Source organism: Chrysemys picta, chromosome 3 (genome assembly GCF_011386835.1).
Source record: "Chrysemys picta bellii isolate R12L10 chromosome 3, ASM1138683v2, whole genome shotgun sequence".
NCBI lineage: Eukaryota > Metazoa > Chordata > Testudines > Emydidae > Chrysemys > Chrysemys picta.
This window is the reverse complement of record NC_088793.1, coordinates 200655164-200671882: the sequence shown is the minus strand read 5'-3', so window position 1 is coordinate 200671882 and position 16719 is coordinate 200655164. Positions and strand designations below refer to the sequence as shown.

Below are 16719 nucleotides of genomic sequence, written 5' to 3'. Positions count from 1 at the left end.
TTTCTTTCCTTATTACTGTCCACCTTTCCGTAGCTTCTTACCCTCAATGTTTCCCCTTGATCTTACATCTGAACTGTGGGTGACCTGTGTTGTGCTTCTCTGAGTTGAACTGTAATACTTTCAGGGCAAGGACATAGGCTTCTCTCATACCTTTACCTGTTATCTGTTGAATTAAAGTGTTTTGTGCAGTAAGGTGCTACTGAACATGAGTAAGGGTATTTGAATCTGGCATTATGTGCTTTGTAAAGCTGACATAAAGTACTCCATAAATAATCATGTCCCCAAAGCAGATAATGTCACATGTGAGTTAGTTTTGTCAGGTAATCCTCATGAAGGATTGATGCTGCATTCCTTGTACATCCACAAGAAACGTAGAGTTTGGTCCTATAAAGTATATGTCCTCATGCCGGGATGAAAACTTCTTCACACTTCTCTGATTTTTTTTTTTTTTTCCCCCCTCCCCCCCCATGCACCTACTGTTGATACAAATGACAGCTAAAGTTAAGATAACTGAAAGAGATTAGAGAAAATATGTTTCCAGTGTTTTGTTTATGCATTTGACAAGCAGTTTCACTGGCCGCGGTTTGCCGTTCCAAGCGAATGGGGGCCGCAGGAAGCAGTGCGGGCCGAGGGATGTGCTGGCCGCCTTCCCGCAGCCCGCTTGTCAGAAAGCAAGCTAAATGCCACTGAGCCAGTGCCCATCCTGCATTCTCCCCATGCGGTGGCCCTGGTGAGGACTGAATCAGAAAGATGGGTCTTCAAGTCCTGACCCACCGAGGCCAGTGAGAACAAATTATAAACTGGTACAGCATTGGCCTTGTGTGACCAATAAGTGCTTGTCAGGATGGATACCAAGGGAAATAAAGTGACATGGTTGCTACAGGCAGGCAGCTGTCTCAGAGAAACCACTGTTCCACCCCTTGTTCTTGGAAAAATGGTGATGACAGTCCAAACCTTGGACCCTGAAGTGCAGTCCACCCCTGAGGAAAGCACCCGCATGAGGCCTACCCTGACTCCCATGACCAGATTGCCACTGCTGCACTTGGTGCTCTCGTGTAAACACTGCAGGAAGCAGACCATGTGTATGTACCCTATGGGAAGACCCAACAAATCAGTTTGCTATCTGGCTCCCATTCTGTGGTCCATGGTGGCCAGGCCACTAGTTATCTTCTTAAGACCAATGGCTCTTGTTGAGATGGTCAGTGTTGGATCACTTTTCTTAAGATAGTATTTGCTGCAGCAAATGTAATACCTTTCCAGTCCAGACAGGATCATCAGTCTTTAAAAGCTTGTCTATGGAGTGGAAGGATGCTCCAGTGGTGAGGGCCCTCTCCTAGGAATTGGGACACTGGGGTTCAAGTCCCTACTCTGCCACAGACTTTGTGTGACCTTGGACAAATCAGTTAACCTCTCTGTGCTGTTTCCCCATCTGTAAAACAGGGTTAATAGCACTGCCCTACATCGTGGGGGATGTTGTGCGGATAAACAGGTTTAAAGATTGTGAGGTGCTCAGATACTACAGTAAAAGGGGCCATATAAGTATTTAAGACAGATCAACATTCTCCTGCTTTTTAACATTTTTATGTGTAGTGCATCTGTTTTTGGAATAAAAGAACTTTGAGTAATATCATAGACTGCAACTTGCATGATTAAATTGTGTTTTATGGGGTGTTTTTTTTTTTTTTTAATTTTCAGCACATTTGATTTTAATTTGGATCAATCAGAGCCATATTTTCTAAAGATACATAGAATTTGGCCTTATTTATTGTTGTGTGGGAAATGGGTGAGCTTCAAAGCTTTACATGAGCAGTAACTGGCTAGTAGAAATATACATCCGCTTTCAGGATAATTTTTATAAATAAAATTTTCAATGATTCCACATATGGACTTTACCAGTGGATTTTTAACTGCTTTCAGAAAAATTTATATAGTTATAAATACCGCATATGTGAATAACAGACAAAAATAGGAAGTATTTAAATGGAAAACAGAATTAATAAGATTCCTACTGTAATTTAATATGTATAACTGAGCATTATTGGGCACATACGCTCTCTCTTGCACATATACAGAATGTAGAAGACTAAAACATTTAAATTACTTAGAAATCTATTATGACATCAAAATGGAGATTTGGGAAGTGGGATTAAACTGTGTAAGTGACATTCTGTGATTGGTGGCTGTTAGGACTGTTGTTGGTTAACAGTGAAGATAAGGTGGATGGCCTTTTAGTATCTGCCTTGCAAGTTTAATGTTCATATTTTTTTTACCCTTTCTTTGTAGGATTCAACTGTTGTGACTCCAATTCTTCTTAGAACAGATCCACATGGATTTTTCTTTTACTGGACAGATCAGAATAAGGTAAGAGAAGAAATGCCTTTTTTTCGTATTGATTTCCAGCGTACCCGCCGGTGTGATAGGACTGTGGGCAGGAAGCTTTGCACTCTAATGCTGGCATAGAGGATGCCCAAGGAACACCGCAGTGCAGAAAGCTCCTCTGTGATGTAGAGGAAAGCATACATGCTCCTCCCCAGCCCCTGCTGCACAGGGCATGTGACTGGGAAGAAGAAGGCTTGATTGGCAATCCTCAGCTGCCTTAGTGGCCCCTTGTGGACATTGGCCACTACTGGCATAATACAGAGTTGTTCCAATTTACACCTGGAGACCAATCTGGAGTGAAATCTTGGCTCCACTCAAGTCAACAGGATTTTTTCCTTGCTGTGTGGTTGGTCCAATATTGGAGTTTAAAGCTGCCTATTTAAACCTCCCTGCTGAGTTACTCTGCACTCCTCAGTTTTTATTACTCCGTATTGGAGACATACGTTCCTGTACACTTGTTGGGAAGGCTTAGAGCCTGCTGCATTGCTCCTGTTTGACACCAGTGTCATTCCACTGACCTCAGTGCCGTCATGTTTCCAGCTGACAGACTCCATGGCCTTACACCAGGGTGAAAATGGGGCAATGCAGTGGCAAATCAGGCCTTTGATCTCTTGTTAATGTGCTGTCCCAGCGATGCAATGGAAAAACGTCATCCAAGTATTATCAAGGAGTTAGTTCCTCTTGTCCCCAAAGATGGATTGTGGTAGTACTTTGTTATAAAGTAACCCTCTCTTGTATCTATTCCCTGTTACAAAAGAATATATTAGAATCCTCTAATTGCTTGTGTACTGTAGTGTTTCAGGTTTCATTTTCTGTTGGTGTTTTTGCTGGGTTCAGAATATACAAGGCTGTAGCATCAAGGCCGCTGAAATGTAGTTTTCAAAACACCCCCCCGCACCCTCAAGTCTTTAGAAATAATTCTTTGGAGTTGCAAAAAAGGCCTTTATTTTGGTTGTTCTTTATACCACATGGTCCTGTTTAAATATAATGTCCCTTTCAGGCTTTGATTCAGCGAAACACTTAAGCATGCACTTAAGTTTGGAGGGGAAAAAATGACCCAAAGTTGACTGGAGAGTTTTTTTTATTCCATTTTTAAGAGGTTTGCCATAATGACATTCCACTCAGTTTCCTACTGTTGTCTGTTTTACAATGACTTGAAGCAATTCTCTAAAATGGCTATGTATAGAATTGCTGTTTCCATATTCATGAAAAAATGTATTTATAATGCCCAGAGCATTTTTTAAAAGGTTGGGTATTTGTACAAGAGACATAAGTGTCAGTTTGATTTTTGAAACTGGGGAATCAAATGTGTATATAAAGGGCAACAAGAGATTTTGCCTGATTAATAATTCATGACAACTAAGTAAAGCTTGTTTTCAAAACCCATCCTAAAGGTCTCTTTATTTAAAATGTTTGTCTTCGGGGATGAGCACTTTCTGCTTATGCAGTGAATATTCTGATTTATATTTATTGTGAAATTAATTATTGAAGTTTTTGTTTTAAATTTAAATTCTGGGTAAGTATTAGGTGAGATATTTCAAGGTGATTCTTTACAACTTATGGTTGGAAATCCAAAGAAGGAACAGTAAACTTGCTTACACACCTACAACCATTGAGAGATCTTCTAAGAGACACATTTTTCACAGCACTGCTGTCATGTTTCTGACAGGTGGTCGACCATCACGGGTTAACTTGCTCCCTTCAAAAAAGGAGAGAGTTATGAATTCAATCACATTTTGGACTTGCGTGAAACCATTCTCTTCCTCTTGTGTACTGGAAGAAGCAAATGCAGAGTCTGGCTTCATTCTGTGTAATCAGTGCTAATTAAAATGTGTATGTGCAGCTGGCCTTACAGTTTGGACCGGTTTGTCAAAACCTCTGTCTAAATCCAGAGTTATACACATCTGATAACATTAAAGCTTCAGTGAGACACGCATCTCTTCACTGTTCATCCTTTTTTTATGATCCATAACTAAAACACTAGAATTTGATCTAGAGGGGTGTGTGTGCACATACCCACTCATCAAAAGAATTGAAGGAAAGGGTAGATCTAACAATGAGAAAATTCTGCATGCATGACCTCTGTGGTGTTTTTTTGAGATAATGCACAGTTGGTGCAAATATAAATTGCACTTATGCCAGTGGTAGTTCAGTTTACCCTGGCATCTGTGGTATTTCCTGTTCTGTGTGCACAAGATAGAGCAAATACCTCATTCCAATCGAATTCTGAGGTACAGATTGATTTTTATCTTTAATGGTGCTTGTTTGATATCTTGTTGATTTAAAGACACAGGAAGTATTAAGGTAGCCAACTTTGCTCAGAATAGCAAAACCACAATAAAGAACTTTTTTTGCTGGATTAATTAATGTAGGATAGCTGGTTTTGGGGCAAGGGAAAGAAGAGACCTCGTCGTAAAGGGAGATGAGGAAAATGTACAAAGTTGGTGCTTACAGACGCTGTGTTTATTGCCTTGGAGCTTGGATGCTCGTACTCCAGGGACGGTGTGAAGCTGACAAAAGAACAAGATTCCATTAGTGTCACATCTGTCCCTTCTTCACAGCCAAACCAGAGTCCAGAGATGCCAGCAGATTTCTCCCTTCCTCTCTCAGAGCACTCACACAAAAATAAGGTCCTCTGTAGCTGAGAAGATCGAACATCTCAGTGCAAGGATTCAGTAATATTCCATAGGATCTAAAACGACGCCTTTCGCCCTGAAGATGATGATATGAGTAAGATGCATGAGAGACTAGATAGCCATTGATAACCTGACTCTCAATTTACAGCTCCTGGGGGTTATTCTATTAAGAATTACTATGCAGAATGAGCAACAGGGAGAGTATGGCTTGCCACGTCTGCATGCCAGGTGATGTGAACGTTGTGGAGTCCCAGCAGTTTATGAATTGGAAGAATCAAGGGATTGGTATAAGGTCAGAGCTGATGGATGGTTTTGGCAGTGGAGGAAAGGAAGTGGGAGTTTCACAATGAGCTGGAAAGTGGCATTAGCTCTTAGGTTCTTTTTTCTGTACTTTTTTTTTTTTTTTTTTTCCAGGGCAGAGGCGGGGCCTTTATCGGTGTGTGTAAAGTTCTGTCACACTGTGGCCCAGTTTGTGATTAGGGTCTCGGGGTGCTACCCCAATATAAAAAAATAATAACATTAGAACAAAGTGAGTCATGGCAGTCACCCTCTGAACTTTTCCTGGAAGGCTGCTGACAGCAGATACTGCTCCGTTCCAAGGTAACCCGGATGTTTGAGACCCTGATCATGCATGTAGGCCCTTGGGATGTGGCTTGTCCACTGGCATGGGTGAGCCCCACAAAGGTGAGAGCTGTGCCTGCGACTTTCAAGGGTTGGACTTGGTCATGTGCAGACCTTGTGGCTCTAGGGCTCTGCCTTGCTCCATTCTTGAGGCAGAGTGCACTACATGGCAAAACAAAGAACCCTGCAGCAGTATGTCTGAGAGCCTGGGTCCACTATTTGCAGCTCTCTCAGCTCATGTTCTGGGGCTCAAAATTGTAGCGTAGACATTCCCACTTGGGCTCTGAGACCCAGGGAGGAAGGGGGGTTTCCGAGCCCTAGAAGGAATGTCTACACTGCTATTTTTTTGTTCTTGCAGTGTGGACGTACCCTTGGAATCCCCACCTTGGTCTCAAGAGCTTTGCTCTGTTGTGTTTCCCTGCAGCTTGGATTGGGATGCTCTATTAAACACTGGCAACCCATGGACCCTCTCCTAGAGAAGATGATACATGAAGGATGCGGCTACTATTTCAAGGACTGTCCTCCTGGCACAGTATTATTCCACTTTGCCCTGCCTAACAAGATTCATAACTAATACAAAATAGATGGTGAACAATACATTTCTGGACGTTCAGGGTTTTGTCGTAGTGGTGACGCATTTTTCTCTAAGAACGGCCTTTGTGTGCAATGGGAGAACAGCATAACTCGAGATACAGGTTACCTATTGATTAATAGTTTTGGATCAGTTGAATTCTGCTGCTTTGATAAGGTGTTTGAAGATAGAGAAGCTGGCGAAGTACTATTCTAATATGGCCCTGCGCCCATTCCTGTGCTAGCCTGAGGCAGAAGCGAGCTTAAATACAGAAGCTTCAGATCGCTTGAGATTTTTGGACTATTTCTCTTGCCCAGCCAGCATGAGAGGTAAATGAATAGCTTGATCTGGAGGAGAAAGCAGTCCCAGGCAAAAATGCATGCAATTTCTGACCTGGATCCTAGAGACCAGCTCACCTGCATTCTGATCCTGCAACCGGATAGAGACAAAATGGGGATCGATCCATTGCAGGATTGGGCCTTCATTTGAACATTTACAAAATAACACTTTTATAGACCCATAAGATGTCTTGTATGTTAATTGTCTCTAATTCTTGTAGTAATTGTTTATAAGGCGCCCATGCACAAAGTACACTGCTGCCTTTGATTTACAGCTGGGTTATCATTTGTAATCATTCAATCCTAACTTAATTATTGTGGTTTTTTTTTTTTTTGTTTGTTTTTTTCCTAAGTTGCCTTGGGGATTTAGATGCGCACAATTCCCTTTGACATTAATGGGTGGGATTTTCATATGTGCTTAAGTGACTCAGAAGCACTAGTTCCATGTGTCTCCTTGAGTCATTTAGCTCAGTGGTTCTCAAACTTGGGCTGCCGCTTGTGCAGGGAAAGCCCCTGGCAGGCCGGGCTGGTTTGTTTACCTGCCGGGTCCGCAGGTTCGGCCGATCGCAGCTCCCACTGGCCGTGGTTCGCCGCTCAAGGCCAATGGGGGCTGCGGGAAGGGCGGCCAGCACGTCCCTCGGCCTGTGCTGCTTCCTGTAGCCCTCACTGGCCTGGCGCAGTGAACCGTGGCCAGTGGGAGCCACGATCGGCCGAACCTGCAAACGCGGCAGGTAAACAAACCGGCCCGGCACGCCAGAGGCTTTCCCTGACAAGTGGCGGCCCAAGTTTGAGTACCACTGATTAGCTGCTTCTGAAAAAGTACCACCCAGTGTCTCGCAATGCCCTAGGCAATTTTTGAAAAATTTCAGCCGTGCTCTTCAGTTGTTTTGAAGTTGCACAAAAATTGCGCTTTTGTACCATTCTAAAAGAAAAGCAAACGTCTGCCTGTAACAAAATTAGGATACGTTTGCCCCCTCCCCCCCCCCCTTTTTTTTTTTTTTTTTTTTTTTAAGAAATTTTGGACAATGAAAATAGACATTGATACTTTAGGAATCGTGCAGACCTATTAATATTACTGCCCCTCCATGCGGAAATGAATAGCAAGATTTTTGCCTGGACAATACAGCCCTGTGTTTGGGGGTGTGGTGCAGACGTGTTGCATTTCATTGGCAGCTCTAATTGGAACTATGGTGGACTCAGACAGAATTTCCCTTGGGGATCCGGAGCAGCATATGCCGAAGTGGCAGCTTGACCACCTTTTGAACACGTTCAGCTCTGTTGACCAGTGTGCAGTGCGGGAGGGGCCATGGCCCAGCCCTCACCCTACCCCTTTTGAGAAGGGTAGGTCCTCTGGCCTTGCTAGTATCGAGCTGTGGTTGTGCTCTCCTACCATGGTGAAGGTGGCCCCCTACATAGAGGTGTTTAGTAGAGGGGAAAAGTTCTTTTTTGGAGGTCCATGCAAAGTCAGCCAGAATACTGGCTCTGTTCACAGTAAAGACCTCAAAAATTCTCCCCCTGCTGTATGTGTGTCCCTTGCCTAAATCTAGGGCCATGTCTACACCACAAAATTATGTAGACCTAAATTACCATGGCATACAGCTGCTGCAGTTATTAAATCGCTTGTGTCTGCACACACTGGACTCCTTGTGTTGGCAGTACACATCTTCACCATGAGTGATTGTATGGATGCAGAGTGCAGTGCAACTCTGTGTAACTCACCACTATCCAGTGCAGGCTATTTTGGGAATTTTTTGCAGTGCCTAATGGGGCTAAAACGAGTTGCGCAGGAGTGACTGGAAGCATGTGGTCAAATTCCCATAACATGCTCTCCATCCCATAATTTCATCTGCAGCCCATAATATTTTGCACCTTCTTTTCAAAGACCCACAAACCCATGCGGCCTTCCTTGCTGCCTGGCATCTCTGATGGAAGCATGGAGCCTTCACAGCTCTGCACTATTGTCATGAGCATTGCAAGCACAGGGCACCCGATCGTGCAGTATTTGCAGAGGCACAAGAGGAGCCGTGGGGAACGTGATGTTTTCTTGGAAGCTAGATTGCTGTGGGACATAGAAACAATTAAACGGTTCTTGGTATCATTCATGGAGTAGCTGTAGGGAGATGGTGGAGCGCCAGTTCCAGGCCCGAGAAACAAGCACTGACAGGTGGGATCTCATTGTTATGTAGGTTTGGGATGGTGAGCAGTGGCTGGAGAACTTTTGGATACGTAAGACCACATTCCTGGATTCTGTGTGACAAATTCACCCCAGTCCTCCAGCTCAGGGACACCAAACTGAGAGCTGCACTGACAGTTGAGATGTGAGTGGCAATTGCACTGTGGGAACTTGCAATGCCAGATTGCTTCCGGTCAGTTGAGCATCAATTTGGAGTCAAGAAATCCACTGCATGGGCCACTGTCATGCACGTGCGCTTGGCCATTAATCGCCTCCTGCTATGCAGGACTGTGACTCTGAGCAATGTGCAGGACCTGCTGGATGGTTTTGCAGCAGTGGGGTTCCTGAACTGCAATGTGGTGATAGATGGCATGCAGGTCCCTATTTTAGCTCCAGACCACCTTGCCTCAGTACATCAACAGAAAGGGCTCCTTTTCCATGGCATTGCAGATGCTGGTAGATCACCGGGAACAGTTTACCGACATCAGTGTGAGCTGGTCAGGGAAGGTACCTGCATCTTCAAGAACACAGGACTGTTCAGAAAGCTAGAGGCAGGGACTTTCTTTCCTGATTAGTGGATTACCATTGGAAATATTGAGATGCCAAGAGTGATCCTGAGTGACCAGCCTACCCCTTGCGCTCGTGGTTCATGAAGCCGTACGCTGGCACCTCAACAGCACTGAGAAGCACTTCAACTGCAGGCTCAGTGGGTGCAGAATGCCAGTTGAATGTGCCTTTGGCCATCTGAAGGGTCGCTGGCATTGTTTACTTACCAGATTGGACCTCCAGTGAGAAAAATATCCTAATGGTTATAGTCACCTGCTGTGACCTGCATAATATCTGTGAACCAAAGGAGAAAAGTTTCTGTGGGGGTGGAGGGCGGAGGGGAAGTGGCTGTCTGCTGACTTTGAACATCCAGCTACAAGGGCTATTAGAAGACCTCAGTGCAGAGCTATACAGTTCAGGGAGTCTTTGAAAGATGATTTTAATAGTGTAGTGTGCTCTACCTGGCCTTGTTGTTTTGTGGCCTGGTATGAATCTTGTGATTGCTGTGTATGTAGGAATATAACAATGTCCATGCACCTATTAATATTGTTTGTGAATTATGTTATGGGTTCTGTAACACAGTGCAGCAACAGGAAATTGGTCGCTGTCAGACCTGCTTAGTACCAGCCAGCATATGTTGTGAACTAATAAAGATGAATTATGTTCCAAACAATAGAATTTTATTCTGTAACATGAACCAGGCAATTAAAAACATTTAGTACTTGATAAAATTTTTAATAAATGTAGGGAACCGAACTAATGAAAGAGAGAACAGTTGTTTCCATTTCAGGTACCTATACAGTGACCTATGAAAGTCACGGTTGGTGTATGAGAAGCTGTGATTATCTTTAATGTCCCCCCCCCCCTCCCCCCCAGTGGCGTGGTAAGGGCAGTGCACTGACCCCTGATGGCACGTGGAATGTTGAGGATAGGGAGGTTCCGATATAGAGTTCTCTGTGGGCTGCAGAGAGAGGCAAGCACAAGATGAGATCCTGGCCCCCTTGAAGTCCATGGTAAAGCTCCAATTGATGTCAACAGGGTTAAGAGCATGTCTTTTGAAATCTAGCTCAACCACAAGATATGGGCTTGGTGCAGGAATCAGCAGGTAGTGCAGGAATCAATGCAGGAGGCTCTGTGGCCTATGTCATACAGCAGGTCAGATTAGATGATCATAATAGTGCCTTCTAGCCCTAAAATCTGTGATTTGAGAATTGATATGCTATATGTCATGGGGCCAAAGTGCTACATCTAGAGGAAGAGAGGAGTAGATTATGTAGGATCCTGCAGGCTCAGGATCAGAGTCAATTTCAGCATTCCTGTAATAGCAGGTCACTTTTCAGCTAGTTAAATTGCCATAGAGCCATTCAATTTGAAGGAGCTGTGTCCATTTGCACCTGCTGGGGGTTTGGGCCAGTATCTTTTTATCGTACTCTGTGTCCATTTTCAAATCTGGCTTTAAAGCAGAGCATTCCTTAGTGACAATCAGGCAAAATAACTTTTAAGTCCTTATGTTTTACAGTGCATTTGATTAGAAAGTGTAGTAATGGGTAAGGTGTGTGTGTGTTGTTTTTTTTATTATATATTTTAATACATAACTAATATAATTTCATCACACTAATTTCACACAGAATTTTAAAAGGGTCATATGGCTTTTTAAAAAAAACCTGCTCCAATATTGAAATAGTTTTGTTTAGTTTACTAAAGAAAGAGTATACTGTGCAGTCTATTTCACTGCTAAGAAGGTTTTGGCAGGAGTTCTATAAACATTCCGATTGCCTATTCCCTCTCTCCATAAAGAAGGCCAAACAAACCCTTTGTACTGAGGCTTTTAGAAGATCAAGATTATAAATACTGTTGAATCAATGGGAAGAAGTGTTGCTTATGCCTCTCTTGTTAAGTGATCATCTTAACATGCTAAATCAAATAAAAGTGGTCTTTTTTTCCCCATTTGTAAATATTTGGTAGTAGCCTTACCATTTCAGCAAACAAACACTTACAGTGAGTCTGCATTAATCTGTTGTGAGCCTTAGTCACAAAGATATTCTATCAACTCGTAGGTACCATTCAAACAGCTTTTTTGCTGCAACTGCAAGATATAATCCATACAGAAGCTGAGAGCCAAGACACATGGACTGAAGAGTATTTCAGTGCATTACGTGCTTTGAACACGACTTGAACATTTTTGTATCAGTGGAGTTCTCTTGTTTTGTTAGTAGTGAACACTTTTAGAAAGCATGTTTTATGACAGTCCCAGCATTCTTGTACCTGTGGGACTCTTGTGGATGCAGATATAGATATGACATCTAACCCATATCTCCACATCCCCTCTGGTAAACTGAGCCTTATCGGAGTCCTTGGATGAATGGTGAAAGTCCAAAATCCCTTTCTTCTGAACTCTGTGGCCCTGTTAATTATTGAAGGAGCCTCTTGTATCATCTGAACGTTGTTGTCTTCAGCTATAATTTGACTTAAACTCCTAGAAGTCAATCTGAGTGAGTAGTGAGTTAGTGCATAGATGTGGGAAACAAGAATCCTGTTAATTGATATCAAGCAGACTGATTTCAGTGGCTTCATGACACTGACACTTGTGGCACCCAATGTTCCAAGTCACCTTGTTCCCACCGATGTAAGTTGCCCACTACGCTAACCTAATAACTCCACCTCCACGAGAGACCTAGCACTTAGGTCAATGTAGTTAGGTCAACTTAGTGTCCCTGTAGACGCTGCGTTGCTCACATTGCCTGTTGCTACCTTTGGCAGCAGGAGCCCTGCCACCCTGGGGCTGACAGCCCAAGTGGGACTTCCCCTTGAATGGTCTCTTGAAATATGCGTTAACTACTTATGCTAAACAATCTGTTCCATTTCGTATGTGGACACATTTCAGAGCAGGGACACACTGAGTTAGTTTCCCAGACCTGAAGAAGAGCTCTATGTAAGCTTGAAAGTCTCTCTCACCAACAGAAGTTGGTCCAATAAAAGATATTACCTCACCCACCTTGTCTCTCTAATATCCTGGGACCAACACAGCTACAACCACACTGCATATTTAAGACTTTACTCCTTAGCAGAGCCCTCAAAAATAAGACCGGCAATAACACCAATACTGACACTTTCACGCTGTACTGGAAACTGACTGGGCTACCTTTCTCTTCCCTGCTGGCTTTTGAGTTAGGAAGTGAGCCCCCCTGCTTACCTACGATGTGCTATATAGATCTCTTGAAAGGAAAGAATCTGTTGTATATTTAAAGTGTAGCAGCTTTCTAGCTTAGCAGTTAACACAACAGGGGAGTCAATCTGTAGTCACCTGTAAGTCCCAGATTGTGTGTGTGTGTGTGTGTGTGTGTGTGTGTGTGTGTGTTTTTTCTTCTTACACTACTTAAAAATCAGCATGTGGAGTGGGAGGGAAGTGAGCAAGCTGTGATGGGGATTGCAGCTGAAAGTGAAAATAAAGAGAAATCTTTCATGGAGGCCAGCTTCCCGTCATTTGCTATTGTATTTTATTTTTAAGAGGAAATCCCTCAACTTTCAAAACATGGAAATTGTTCAGGACCTGTAAAGGAAATGGGTCTACATCAAAGACCGAGGAGCACTAATAAGCATTTGCCACTGGTAAATATAACTTCTTATTGTGTAGGATGTAGGCTTTGTAAAACAGGTGTGGGAAAGTATTAATACACAGTTATGGGCCTGTCTTTCAGTACTTAAAATGAGAGAAGACCACAACTTTTAAAGGGTATTACTGCTTTGGTGGGGTGACTAAATTTTTGGAACCCACCATGTGACCTCTTAAATTGGCCTAATTATTCAGAAAATGCTGAGCACCGCTTACTCTCTCTCTCTCTAAAATCCGTGTTCTCCTAATGTAGCTGTTGGAGCACAAGAGTATTTCCGGCAAATTGCTTTGTAGAGAATAGGCTGTGCTCTGTCTAACCAAGGGGACAACTTACCAAGGGTCATGGTGGACTCTCCATCATTAGCAATTTTAAAATCAAGATTGGCTGTTTTTCTCAAAGATCTGCTCCAGGAATTATTTTGGGGAAGTTTTATGGCCTGTGAGATACGGGAGGTCAGACTAGATGATCACAGGGGACTCTTCTGGCTTTGGTACCTGCAAATATGACACCTTTGAACTATTGATCTTGTGTGTACCCGTGACACTCTTAGTACCTTTCCCAGACCTGAAGAAGAGCTCGGTGTAGCTAAAAATTGTCTCTCTCTCTCTCTCTCTCTCTCTCACCAACAGAAGTTGGTCCAATAAAAGATATTAACTCACCCACCTTATTTCTATGATTAGCCCATGTTAATTCATACATTGGTGAGCTGTTCTGAGTGTTGCTTTATCTCTGTCACTACAATAAGTTCAAGTAGCATTGATAATAAGATTCCACTAACGGTTGTGTACAAATTTATGGGTAGCATGGTGTAGGGATAAGGGCACTGGAGTGGGGGCCACAGGATCTGGGTTATAGTCCTAGCTCTGCTGTGGAACCTTCGGCAAATCATTTCCTCTGTTTGTGCCCATTTTCCCTCCTACTTTTTGTCTGTCTTGTCTATTTAGACTTTAAGTACTTCAAGGCAGGGACTGTCTTACTATGTGTTTTTTGCATTGCATAACACAATGGGGCTCCAGTCTACTGTAATACAAATAATTTGGCAGCAGAATTGCTAACGTACATAAAATCCCTCAGCTGCGTAAAGACATGTGCAATAATTGAACACAGCAGTGGGTTGATCAGCTGGAAGTCAGACTTACATTTCTTTCTTTTTCACTTCTCTTCTTCGTTCATAGCCTTCACTATGGCGCACAGGTGCTTTAGCACAGGTGCCATTGATTTTGCCAGCTGACCTATTGTTAGTATGGTTGGAAAGAACGCTGCTCTTACATCAGCCTTCGTACTTATGAGAAAAAGCAATTGATGTCTGTTAAATTGGATTCTCTGCATGCAGTTGTGCTAGTTCAAATTCTACTATCTCTTTTTTCAGGTTTGCTCTTCTTACTCACTATTTTTCCTATTGTGCTTTTAAATCTCCATTCTTTTGGGGGGGAGGGGAGGGAGTATGCATTCAAACACATTTTCTCCAAGTAGGATATGTTCCATCTCTGTGCTTGTCATCTCCCTGCGTAGGTGTATTCTTCAACTGCAGCTACTAATATGAAATAAGACAAATTAAAAACAAAAAAAGTTTTTTAGCGGAAATATGGGGCTGCACATAACTAACTGGGGGATAGTCTGGGTATTTCATAATTTTTGAACAAATACTTGCAGTTCTTTAAAACCGATCAATCCCTGAGACGATTCACTTGCCCCCATTGCCTTGCATCTTTGGGTATATCCACACTTAGTAAAAGACCCATGACTGGCCCATATCAGCTGACTTGGGCTTGTGGGACTTGGGCTACAGGACTATAAAATTGCAGTTCAGGTTCAGGCTGGAGCCTGAGCTCTGGGACCCTGCAAGGATATGTAGACATACCCTTTGTGTCATCGTGCTGATCTGGTAGCATTTTGCTTGAACTCTGTATAGCTATAGCTGACTACCCAAGTCTCCATGGTGCTAGGAAGAACGTGATCTATTCTTCAACATTCTGTTTTGTCTATACCACAAACTGTTCAAAGCAAGTGGACAGTAGTGTACCAGGCAGTCCTAGAGAGAGGACAGCAACAGCAGCATTCAGCTACATCTGTCCGGCCTCTAACCGTGCCCCTGCTCCTTAGTACTTGATGTTCCCCCCTGCTCCAACTCCGAGTGCTATGCATGCCCCGTGATCAGATGCCAGGCAGGCACACCCTCCCACAGCAGCCTTCAGCGCTAAGTTCTTCACACCTTCGTCCCACAATATTATTTTTTAAGTGTTTTATAACTATGGAGGGGCAGCACGCATCACCATCCTCCTCCAGACATTCTGCTGGGGTAGAAGACTGTGACTTTGTGGAAGAAGCGTCACCAACAGAGGCGGCCTGGGGGCTGTGCTGAAATAGGGATTTCAAAATTTGTATAGAGTTTAAGGCCAGAAGGGACCGTGAGATCGTCGTCTGACCAGCACATCACAGGCCAGTAAATGTCTCCCAGTTACCCCTATGTTGAGCCTAATAATTTGGGTTAAACTCAAGTATTTCAGTCCTCAGGAGGCTGAATTGCTGCAGAGAACAGGCAAGAGCAAGGTGCCACCAATGCTCAAGACTCCTGCAAGGACAGGGCCTTGATTAGCGCAGAGAGACTTCCTTACTGATTCTGCAGAAGTAGGGCTTTTTTTACATGGTGGGGGGTAGGTGGGATGACCGGACTGGCTCTGCAGTAGCTATTCCAGTCAACTTCTTGATGTCAACAAGCCCCTTAGCTATAGTGCTTTGTTGGAAAGAAGTCCTCTTCCGTTTCTGGGCAGGTCACTGATGGCAGCGCCCTTTTAATAGGAAAACCAAAACCAATAGGTACCAGCTCTGAATATCACTTGCGGAGTGTAACTCCATTGATGTCAACAGTTCCTCCTGAGTTATACCAGTGTGAGGGAGCGGCACTTGGGACACAAAAGGGTTTACCGGCTTCCATCCACTTGACATTCAGACACAAGTAACTCTTTACATTATTTCTCCAAATATAGGCTTCAAAAACGGGTGCTAGTGCCTAGCTCGCACGTTAAGGCTCTGAAATCCAAAATTTAGATCCTCAAAATCCCTGTTTAGCTGCTGCCCCATCCTGTAGATGCCTAACTTCTTAGCCACGTAACGTTCTGCTGGCGTGCGTGTGCACAGCCTCCTCCATCCTGCTGCTGCTGGCAAGCTTGACACCTAACTCCTGCTTAAGCTCTGTCCGGATTCATAAAACAGGGTCTGCCCCACTTGTTTTGCCTGTGGGGGCCCAATCCACTAGACGAGCTCAGGTAGACGTGCTCTAAAGTGGTCTCTGATAGGCCCCCCATAAAACACAGCTGGAGGAGACGGCGTCCCCTTTATATGCTAGAGGCCTGTAGTTTGAGCACTCAACCCAAGTGTGGGAGACGTGGGCTCAGTTTCCCCCTCTGCTTGCTGTAGAGCATGGACTTAAACCCAGGCCTCCCGCCTTCCAAGTCTCACCCCTGGCCTATGGGGTATTTTGAGGTGGGTCTCCTCTGTTTGAAGCTGTTCATTTGCATAAAATATTTAAATAGTGATTGGCGCAGAGACTTGAACTTGGATCTCACATCCCAGGTGAGGACCCTAACCATGGGGCTATAGGGTCAGTCGCTCTTTCTCTGGGCCAATGACTCATTATACAAAGTGAAACCGCTTCAGCAGGAGAGACTAAGAGAGACTTGCTCCAGGATACCCCTGAATCTACTGGTTGGAGCACTCATCTAGGAGCTCAAACACCTGAGTTCAAGTCCCTGCCCCGTCACCTTAGGCAGAGTGGGGCTTTGAACCTAGGTCGCCCACGTCCTTGGGGTGTGCCCTAGCCAGTGGGATATTTGAGTAAAAG

The 16719-nt window shown here is 43.9% G+C and overlaps 1 protein-coding gene across 2 annotated transcripts in view; it reads left to right on the top strand.

The window, feature by feature from the left end:
* Positions 1–16719, top strand: part of PLCB1 (phospholipase C beta 1) — a 623222-nt gene that overhangs the window by 14927 nt on the left and 591576 nt on the right. For both annotated transcript variants that reach the window (XM_065589796.1, XM_065589798.1), the window contains exon 2: positions 2284–2361. In XM_065589796.1, the coding sequence (XP_065445868.1) occupies positions 2284–2361 (78 nt within the window). The remainder of the gene's footprint in view (positions 1–2283; positions 2362–16719) is intronic.